General features: G+C 42.7%; 1 protein-coding gene across 2 annotated transcripts in view; it reads left to right on the forward strand.

Annotated features, from left to right (window-relative positions):
• The window catches only part of ARK2N (arkadia (RNF111) N-terminal like PKA signaling regulator 2N), a 44,541-nt gene extending 35,626 nt beyond the window's left edge, over window positions 1-8,915 (forward strand). For both annotated transcript variants that reach the window (XM_062512923.1, XM_062512922.1), the window contains 2 exons: window positions 2,313-2,439; window positions 6,025-8,915. In XM_062512923.1, the coding sequence (XP_062368907.1) occupies window positions 2,313-2,439; window positions 6,025-6,208 (311 nt within the window). In that variant the 3' untranslated portion in view covers window positions 6,209-8,915. The remainder of the gene's footprint in view (window positions 1-2,312; window positions 2,440-6,024) is intronic.
• The last annotated feature ends 2,025 nt before the right edge of the window (window positions 8,916-10,940 follow it).

The following is a 10,940-nucleotide window of genomic DNA, read 5'->3' on the forward strand; positions in this document are numbered from 1 at the left end:
CAGTATTTACTCTGCTAATCATAGTTTCGCTACTGCTAATTGTCTTTTTGTTGTCTGAACTGAAAGCTATGGCAATATGTGGAAGGTCTTTTGGGACTCCAATTTGCACCTCTAGGGATACTTTTTGGGGCTATTTAGGAGCTGGTCTGCTTTGCTTCTTTGCCCGACATTACCCTGTCAAGAAAATGAGGGGTGGTTAGGCATTAAAACAAGATATTATGGCCATCCCATTTCACCCCCTGCCATGGGCAGGGACACCTTCCACTATCCCAGGTTGCTCCAAGCCCCATCCAGCCTGGCCTTGGACATTCCCAGGGATCCAGGGACAGCCACAGCTGCTCTGGGCACCCTGTGCCAGGGCCTCCCCACCCTCTTGGGGAAGAATTTCTCCCCAGTGTCCAATCCAATCCTGCCCTCTGGCAATGTGAAGCCCCCAGCAAGTAAATCAAAGTCTCTGAGCACTTCCATTTCATGTTTCACAGTCTGCCCAGCCACTTCTGTTAAAGAAATACCCATGTCCCACTTTTGGGCTTTCTGGCAGTCAGTGATGTTTGCCAAGAGATGTTCAGCTGAACTGCAATGCTAGGAAGAGACTGTCTGGGCTATTAATTTGTTTTAAGTTCAGCTGACAAATATTTTTTTGTCTTTTGAGGTGGAAATTCCTGCTTCAGGTGCCTGGCAGCGCATGTATTTCCTTCCCTTGCTAACCCTAATCCAATCACCAAGAGTCTTGGCTTTCCAAGAACAGAACCTGCAGCATGGTCTCTGCTCCTACAGAAGAGCTGGACAGGGACTGGGGACAAGGCATGCAGGGACAGGACACGGGCAATGGCTTCCAGTGGCAGAGGGCAGGGATGGATGGGATATTGGGAATTGGGAATTGCTGGCTGGGAGGGTGGGCAGGCCCTGGCACAGGGTGCCCAGAGCAGCTGTGGCTGTCCCTGGATCCCTGGCAGTGTCCAAGGACAGGCTGGATGGGGCTTGGAGCGACTTGGGATAGTGGGAGGTGTCCCTGCCCATGGCAGGGGGTGGGACTGGATGAAATTTAAGGTCCCTTTCAACTCAAACCATTTTGTGATTCTATTTGCTTCCATCTTTCCCATGTGCTTAAAGCAGTCATTAGAAAGTGTCCCTGGCACTTGAAACAAGTCTAATTTCTTCTCTGTGGTTCCTTTTAGTCTCCTTGGGGGTATAATCAGTTCTGCATTCACACACCTTTGAAATCCTGTGGATCATTATTGCTTCTCCTCCTCCTCTCATCTTTGAGGAGGTGTCCACTCAAACTGGATACACATAAAACATTCACCTACTCTCAAATTTCCTGCTCAACAAACGACTCTTCCCCTGTGTAGTACAGCTAAGTAAGTGGTTTTTCACAAGTAGGTAGTATCAGCTATTTCATGGCTGCCCAGCATCCTTCAGGCTAATGATAAAGAGAGAGAGTGGAATTAATAATTTTCTCTTTTTCCGGGGGGGGGAAAAAAAGAGTAGAAGTTATATCTTTTAATTAATTGATTTTTCAAGAAATCTGTTTTCTGTGAGAGAAATAATAATTTTGGCTGCTTTGTGTTCCCCATCCAAGTATTATCCTGTATGACTCAACACAGTTTCACTAATTGGGGTGAAGAACCTTTCTAGCAGCTCTTGGCAGAAATGGCAAAAACATGCCACACTTGCTGTTAGTATTTAGAGGGGCTTGTGGTTTGACTGACTGACAAACTGGTTGTCATTGAGGAACTGTAATAAAAAAAGAGCACTGCTGCATATGGGACTTAAATAAACCACTTTTTCAAGTATTTGTGTTAATGTTAGAGCAGATGTGTGAAGCAGCACTGCCAAAAAACTGATGGGTTTGCTGTTTTTTCGCTGACCAGCTTCCCCTAGTTTTTTTATTTAAATAAATTAAATTAATTTTCTTTGATGTGTGGGATGTTTCTGTCCAGACTATAGAGGATTTTTTTTGCCATAGTATCATTCTGTTTGCTTAGATTGTTTTCTTTCTTAATGTCAAAGAGCTTTAGGGACAGTCTGACTCTTAGCACTGTCATAAGATTTCAGCTGGAAATTCTGGTTGTTCTTGGTGCAACAGGCAGGCTTGGTTCACATTTGTGTGGCAGCACCATTACCAGAGATACTGACACTGGCTAAATCCAGTGGTTTTCCTGCATCAGATATTAATTGTGAGCTGAAAAACTTGATATAATGAGATTTTGTAATCTATTTTTTTTGTTAGGTTGGGAAACTCCTTTTCCAGTTGATTTCTGAGTCCTATAAGCTGTTAAACACTGTATTTCCATTTTCCCCATCTGCAGGTCGTTTGGATACAGGCTTCCTTGCAGGTGGCAAAACCTCTTGTGGCAATGCCCAGGCCAATGAAGAAATTAACATTGCCTCTTCTGATAGTGAAGTAGAGATTGTTGGAGTTCAGGAGCATGCCAGGTATGAATTTTCTTTTTCTTGCTCTAATATTACTTTCATTTTATGAGAATGTCTGCATTACCAAAATCAATAAAGAGAGAACTGCTGGCCTTCACTTCTGTAGTTGGCCATCTATGAGTGATTCCCAAAAGGCAGCAAATGTTGCACTTTTTTTTTTTTTCTGTTTTGCTGGTCATGGTGATGTCAGAATGTGTTTTTCTTCAGCAAGCGACCAACTTGATAGTTACTCAGACTAAGGTTTGAATCACTAAAGTGATTCAATATCAAACATTAACTAGCTAAAGATGTATAGCACGAAAATATTGAGATACTAAGTGTGCATACATCAGAAATTCAGATTTTAAAGGAATATGTGAGTATGCAAATAGCTAAGTGAAAATCTTTATGTGGATTCTTGTTTCATTTAAAAATATTAAGTTTTTTTATCAGCTTCCATTTTATTTTTTAAACAGTAGGGATAAAAATACTATCATTTTTTCAATGGCTAATGTAATAAGATATCCCCTTTAGGTTAAAAATCAGATAATTTTGAATCTTGGGTTTATTTAAATATTCAAGAGAGGTCAAAGTAGGTGAGGGTAAAGGTGCCAGAGGTTTCTCTCTCAGTCAGAAACTTGTGCAGCTGTTCTTCTTGGTAGGCATTTTTTGATGTTACTCTTCATCTTTAGTCTTTCCTTTGATCTTTCCTTGGCTTAAAATATTATGAAGCAGTTGAACAAAACCGATATTTTCTAATAGTGTGGAGTGTGAATTTAGTGGAATATAACCAAGTTAAAACAGCACATAGACAAGCTCCTTCCAGAATTTTCTGCTGCCCAGTGGGTGCTCTTGGAGGCAGAAAAGAGGTGTGAGGAACACGGAACAGAATTCCTTGTCGCTTCACTGCATCTTTTTTGAGGAAAGAAGAAGGAAGGTGTGCAGGACCCAATTTCCCAGGCAGGAAACTTCATGGATAATATAGGCACAGCCCAGTGCTGTTGGATGTGAAAAAAAAAAAAAAGGAAACTTTCAGGTCCAGAAAAGGAATTTATTCTTAGCATTTAGAGCAGTGAGAAAGTCCTTGCATGACCCAGCTCTTTTGGAAGATGGTAATTCCTTAGGAAGCAGCTCTCCTGGCTGTTCATGCAGCAGAACCCAGGGCTTGGAGGGTCTTTGTGCTGATGGTGAGGGGTGCAGATTCATCCTCCAGCACTGGATAGTGTAAACGTGTGCAGTACTGCACACAGGACCCTTGTGCTTCTGTCTCCTCTTCCAAAGCTTTCCATGATGCTGCCTTGATAATTCTCACCTTCTATGGGAATGGAAGTCTGGGCTAAATGCAGAGGTGCTGTTTAAATTGATTTTTGGTAGATATGGACTGAAATAATTTCAGCAAATCAGACTGAAAGTACTCTTCTGTGATTTCCTTTGTTCCTGTACCCATCTCCCAGTGTTTACTTCCTCCCTTGAATTCTCACTCACACATTTCAGTTGTTTGAATCCTATTTAGAGTTTTATTCCTCTTGCAGGTCTAGGCTTGCAGTTATGAAGTATTGATGGGCTTCTGGCAGGGTTGTCATTTGGACAAGGGTTATGTTTTTGATCAGTATTTTCTGCTTAGTTAGTGTGGTGTTTGGATCCTTGTTTTTATCACGCTCCCTATTCCATGTAATCATTGGGCTGGTGTGAGTTGTGACACCCTGGAGTTTGTCCATCATTTGTAGTTACTTAGATTCTTAGTGAATTACTGCTGTTTCTTGTCACTGGGATATTCCTTGGTGTCTATTTAGGACACCAAATTGTATTTTTCGGTTTGTTTTATTTTTCACAGGTAGAATTTTTTTTTTTTAATTTTGCATGCATTTAAACCAGTTTTCATCTAGTTTTTCCTATGAGGTTTTTTGGGATTTTTTTATTGGCTGTACTTAGTATCTTCAGAGTAGAAGCATGTTCCCTGAGCTCATGTTTAACTCAACGTTTTCCTGTTGGCTGCTTGTGTGACTAGCTTGAGGATAAACAGTTCTGTTTTTCCAGGGTACCTTTCTGTGAGATAATTTATGACTTGGTTTTCATCATCTTCAGGAAGAAAAGTTAGTCTTAGCTTTGACTAAACTCTGAGGACTTAGAATGGTGCACTCACCATTCTCACAGTCCCGGAGACAAAACATCGTATTTAATTTGCTCTGCCTACAAGCTTTTCTTGTCTGTTATGCTTAAAAATATTTCTGCTTAAAAGAAAGCTTTAAAAGAGAGAAATCCCGTACATTTAATGTTAGAGTTCCAGGGTCTTACTGATAATTCTTTGTAGATATATAGTTTAACTATGTGTTTTTATGACTGAAGAAGTAGTAAAAGAGCCATTCTGAACATCACATCTAAACCTAAGAAGCGTGTCTGAGAAGGCAATGAGACATTTATATTCAGAGAAGTTACAGCTCAGAGAATGAGATTTTTCATTTTATTTCAAACTCCCAACCAAAACCAAGAGAGCTGAACATAACCTCAGTAGTTTTGGAGAAAATAAATAGCACGGACTTAAATTGGAGTAAATAAAATGTAAATGTCAGGGATATTTGATCAGTGCAGGAAATTTGAGTTCCTGAAATACATGTGCTTTCACAAAGAAATGGGAAAAAGTTACCCCAGCAGTCAGAGCACTTCATGTTTATCCATGCTGCCAGGGGCAGCTACAGCCACTACCACTGTTTACAAGAGCAAAACAATTTTTGGAGCACTAGGTATCAAGTTTTATTAGTGCCTGTGTAGGATTTACAGCTGGAAATGGAGTGATCATCCAAAAGCCTCTAGTAAATTCCTGTCATCACTTCATCATACACTAAATTGTTCTATCTTTCATTTTGCATTTATTTATTTTTTTTCTGTGCTTCATTTGTCATGTATCTACTGTGGATATAGTAGGTAAAAACCCTGTGTGAATAAGTACCTGGGTACAGTGCTTCAGCAGGGCACTGGAGCCTTATCTTCAAATGCACCTTTGAGTTTCATTGTCTGTAGTCACTTAAAGCTTAAATGTTTTGCTGAAGTGGTGCTGAACTGTAGTCAGTGAGCATTTCCCAGCGTGTTTGTAATTTTCAGTTAAAAAGACCAAAACAAAAAAAATTCAGGCGTAATGGCTGTAATAACATAATTAGCAAGATCTCTTTTGCAATTATTGTAATGAAAGTATCATTACCTCCTTGTTTTAATATGGCTTTGATTTAATATTACAATATAGCAATAGGCAGCCTCACTTCAAATTTTTGTATTTTAAAGTCCAGTGGGTAAAGCTTCTTCAGGAAATTGTGCATGCTACTACACATGGTGAGGCAGGCTTCCTCACCATCCTTGGGCTCCATGCACATATTTTTTAAGGAAGGTCACATTACACTGGCATTCCTTTAGAATAATTTAATCCCCACCAAATCCCCCAAATTTAAATTTAGCTTTGTTCACTGGCTGTTTGAGATGGCACGGACTCTACAAGTGGGGAATCCAGTCTGGAGAGGGGAGTGCTAACCAGATAGTGATGAAACCCCGGAGGTGGGGATGTGGTGCCTGATCTGGGCAGTGTCCCTGATGCTGTGTGTGTCCCTCTCCTCGCTGCAGGTGTGTGCATCCCAGGGGAGGGGTGATCCAGAGCGTGTCCTCCTGGAAGCGCGGCTCGCCGTTCGGGGGCACCCAGCCCACCCAGCCATGGACAGCAGTGGCTCCCCAGCAGAACTGGTCCTCTCCCCCAGAAGTGGTGGACCTCACTCTGGACGAGGACACCAGGCGCAGATACCTCCTGTAACAACGCCGTGTCACTGTGCTCTGCCCCCTGCCCTCCCTGGCACAGAAGTTCAGTGGTTAAACCATCACCTCCAGAGGCCCCGTCCTTGGCACCGTGAAACCCCAAACCCGCGGCGTTTCTCCACGTCCACAGGAATGTAGTCTGATTTCAGTATCTCTTCCAATGGTTTTTGCCTTCTCCAAGGAGGATTCCTGCCCAGAATTAACAGCACCAAGTTTAAAACACGTCTGCAGTTACTAACATGTGCGTGTGTATCTAAGGAAATAACTGCATGCACACGTATGTCCTCCTACCCTCCCCACCTCCCAGCTCCAGAACATTTTTTAATTTATCAGTATCTTGAGTTTGTTAGTAGAACTTAGTGTGTTGCTGTGTGAGCATCAATGATTTTGAGAAATGCTGTGTCCTCACTGATTTCAGCGGAACTGGGGGGTATCCAACACTTCCAAAATTTGGGCCAGGAGTATTTTTTACTCAAGCTCATTTGGTTATGTTACCAGCAGGAGGGATTGTCCATAATGCAAATGGCGCGTCACAAATGCACTGAACAGCTTCTAATTAAAACATTTTTATTTTCAATGTAATTTATAGTTTATACTCTTCAGTGCTGAGTCTTCTGTCTACTTGACTACTGTGTTTCACTGGTCAATTCCCACAGCTTGGAATGGCTAAAATAGTAATAGTAGTGACTTAGGAACAGCTGAACATTTCAAAAGCACAAGAGAAGTTAATAAAAAGGCCCAGCATCCCTCTCCTTCTAATTATAACTGAGCTTTTCCACCTTTCTCTAAGTCTTGCCTGGAGTAGATGAAGGAGAGGAATGAAATGTTTTACTCATAGTCCCCATCTCTACTGCTGCTTGTCTGCATCATTCACCATCTCAGAAAATTAAAAACAAATTCCAAAGCCCCAGCCTGGCAAAGGGGTGTTCAGCTGGGACCTGTTCCTGGAATTTGGGGGGCCACTCAAGTGCTTAAAACTCTGTCCTAAAAGATGTTGCAGGATCCGGGTCAGAAACTAAGTTTATGGGGTTTAATTCTATTTTTTTTTAATTAGTAATCTGCACCATTTCCCTGGCTTTCAGTCACATCTCTCATGCTGGTTTTGGAAATGCCAAGATTCAGGAAATACTTTCTACCAGAATATTTACCAAAATCAGTGGAACTACTCACTTCAGCAGGCTACACTTTCTGTGGTGTATATGGAAATTCCTGCCCCTCATCTGTCATTTTGAGCCTTTCCCAAGGCAAAAACCAAAGATTAGACTTTAACAAGATGATACTATTCACTTCACATGTCTACTGTGCAATTGAAACATTCCTTCATAGTCCAGTTGTTTCTATTGGGAATTTTGTACAGCTCTGCCATTAGATTTTTTTACTATATAAGGCTGAACAGGGGGGGTCAGGACATGGGAAGTTCTGCTTTCCTTTCGTGTCAGCTGGTTTCAAAATTTATTTGGCTTCCTTCTATCTGTGGTCAAAATGAATTAAAATAGAGTTACCTGTGTTGTCACATAAAGGAAAAACAGCCCAGCAGGGGGGTATAGTTATTAACAAACATCTGTTTCTTCCATAAGCAGAGCAGTTCACACTGCACTTTACACAACAGCTAGGTAAGGACTGATATTCCCATTTCCAGCTTTCTAGAACATTGAACATAAGTGTCTTGCATGGCCAGAAAAATATCTGTGGTGTTTTTTAGTGACCAACTCCTATCTGTGAGAGGGAGTGAGTGAGAGAGGGAGGAAGGGAGGGAGAGAGGGGAACGTTTCCCTGTTGGCCCCACAGCAGGGACAAACCCCATGCTGCTCTGCCCATCCTTTCTCCTCCTGTTCCCATCAGCTGTGGGCTCACACACCTGCTGGAAAGGTAACTTTGGAACAGCCACCTCCACTCCTGTGGCTGCTTCTTCCCATTTCACAGAGTCTCCTGAAGATCAATTGTGAAGAAAGCTGCAGGGGCCCTGTTTGCAGTCCTTCCATGAAAAAGATGCAAACTAGCTCTCCTTGTTTTCCAGTTTGTATATGATGTGACTTCCACGTGTACATAAAGATGACTGCCTCCTAACCAAACTTCCTCCAATTGTGCACTGTGTTTGTTTAAACAGCTCATGTATGGTAGTCTGATGCAGGTTTTATTTAAAACACTATGTTATTTTCCCTTAATAAATTTCAAGGCTAGTGTTCTGAAAAAGCTCAATCACTGGATATAGGTAGGTAGGAAATGGTTTGGTTTTATTTCTTCCTTTTTTTTTTTTTTTTTTTTTTAACTTCTCTGTTTCAAAAAAGAGCAAAAATGTGCCTTGGGTGGTTTTTGCTCTTCTCAGCAGGAAAGTTAAAAGTTAGCCATTGTATGGCTGAGAACCAATGCACTTGGGGCCTGGTCCAGAACCCAATGGGGTCGGTGTGGGGCTGCCCATTGACCTCAGTGTGCATTGGCTCGAGCCCTTCAGGGTTTAGCAGTTTTCCTGAATTGCTGGAGTATGAACTTGGAATCTTCTGTAGTGAAGACAAATCATTGCTCAGAATATAAATGTTTGAAACGTGCGGCTCTAGTTAAAAATAAAATTCGATTCCTCTCAACACTCACTATTTAGTTCTCATTTTCCATCTAGTATTTAATGGTCTTTGGAGAGAAATAATAATAAAACAGAGTGTTATATATATATATATATAAATATATATATTTTTGGTGCAAGATGAGACCTTCTGTTTTTTTGAAACAAGTCTGTAGCATAAAGGTTAAACTATTTTAAAATTAAATAAAATAGAGTGTATTATTTAAACAGTACCAATTTGTTGGGTTTTTTTTTTTCTCTTCTACTTCCATCAAATATGCTGCTGTTTGTGACATCTCCAAATTAAGTCCATAAATTCTGGGTTACAGTTGCTGAAATTCAGCACTCTTTCTTGCTGTAACACATTTAATTTTGCACATCCAAAATGTTAAAGTGATTTCCTGGCTGCAAAACCATTTTATCTTGGGCCAGGGCAGCACCAACACTTCTCCCTGAAGTGTGGGTGCCAGGGGCTGTGCAGGTACCAGTGACAAGTGGCTGCTGCCCATCCCAGAATGCCAGGACAGTTTGGTTTTGGTTGGGAGGGACCTCAAAGCTCATCCCATTCTGCCCCCCTGCCATGGGCAGGGACATCTTCCACTATCCCAGATTGCTCCAAGCCCCATCCATCCTGTCCTTGGACACTGCCAGGGATCCAGGGACAGCCACAGCTGCTCCGGGCACCCTGTGCCAGGGCCTGGCCACCCTCCCAGCCAGCAATTCCCAATTCCCAATATCCCATCCATCCCTGCCCTCTGGCAGTGGAAGCCATTGCCCGTGTCCTGTCCCTGCATGCCTTGTCCCCAGTCCCTGTCCAGCTCTCCTGGAGCCCCTTCAGGCCCTGCCAGGGGCTCTGAGCTCTCCCTGGAGCCTTCTCTTGTGCAGCTGAGCACCCCCAGCTCTGCCAGGCTGGCTCCAGAGCAGAGGGGCTCCAGCCCTGGAGCATCTCCGTGCCCTCCTCTGGACTGGCTCCAGCAGCTCCACATCTGCCTTGTTTTGGGGTTCATTGTGCCCTGCAAAATCCCTTCCAGAGATGCAGTGTCATCACAGCCTCCACCTCCCAACACACCTGAGTCCTTCAGGTGTCTGAGCAACCTTCCCACTATTGTTTCTTTGCATCCATCTTCCCAGACATCTGCTGGTCAGTGAGACTGTTTGACTCAGAGGTTGATGCTACAGGGCAGGTCTTCTCTGACCAGGAGGGTGGTGCCAGGGTAGGCTGTGTTCAGAGAACCACAAAATTGTATTGGGGAATTTGGAGCCACAAGAGGAGGATGGTTAAATACAACTGCACTGTGCTGAACTTGGGGTCCTGCTGCCTGCCAGCCCCCTCATAGGCAAAATGGAAATGGGAGCAGGAATAATAATTATAATTCCATACATTTCTAGTGTTTTACGTGTGTTTATCACAAAAGAAAGGTCCCAGTGCAAATCAGGAAGGACATTTATCCACCTATTTTAAGTACCAGTATGAATAATGAAGGTAAAGTGAGTTGGTTTCAGCCCACCAGGTCCTTGGCATTTGTGGCATCTCAAAATACAAACTGTGGGCTGGTGGTCATTGCAGAGGTAGGCACTAGTCTCAGGTTTTATTTTGTGTTTACCAGCAGCTGAGGGAGAGCAGAGCCATGAAGTTCAGTGCAGAAAGAGGACAGATAAAATATCTCCTGAATCTTTTCTTCTCTATCATCCAGAGATACCAGAGTCTATAGGCTTCAGAGTACACTGAATGGAAAGCTTAAAATTCCTCCTGTGGCCCTTGGCACTTCTTTATGCAGGAGCCACTTGACTTTGTTGGATTTGTTATTCTGGGGCAGCACAAAAACTGATCAAAACTACCCAAAACCAGATTAACTTTTTGTATTGTGTTTCTCCCAGTGAATTAGTTGCAGTGAAGATTAGTTTTGTGGCTGAAAGTTTGGTTTGCCGGCCTTGGAATGAGGACTGAAAGGGTTGTGCTAAGTGGATTAGTTCCCCAGTTCCCTGGAGAATCTGTAAATGGTGTTCCTTGCTGAAAGCATCACCTCCCTTGGCCAAAATACTACCAATTTTGCCTCTCCTTTCTGGGGCTGTCATCTCTGATTGCCAGCTGCTGTGGCTTTCTCTCCAGAGCATCCCAGGGATGCAGTTTCCCTTCTGTCTGCACAGGGAAGGAGCAGAATGCTTGCAAAAT

Source organism: Cinclus cinclus, chromosome Z, assembly GCF_963662255.1.
Source record: "Cinclus cinclus chromosome Z, bCinCin1.1, whole genome shotgun sequence".
NCBI classification, from domain to species: domain Eukaryota; kingdom Metazoa; phylum Chordata; class Aves; order Passeriformes; family Cinclidae; genus Cinclus; species Cinclus cinclus.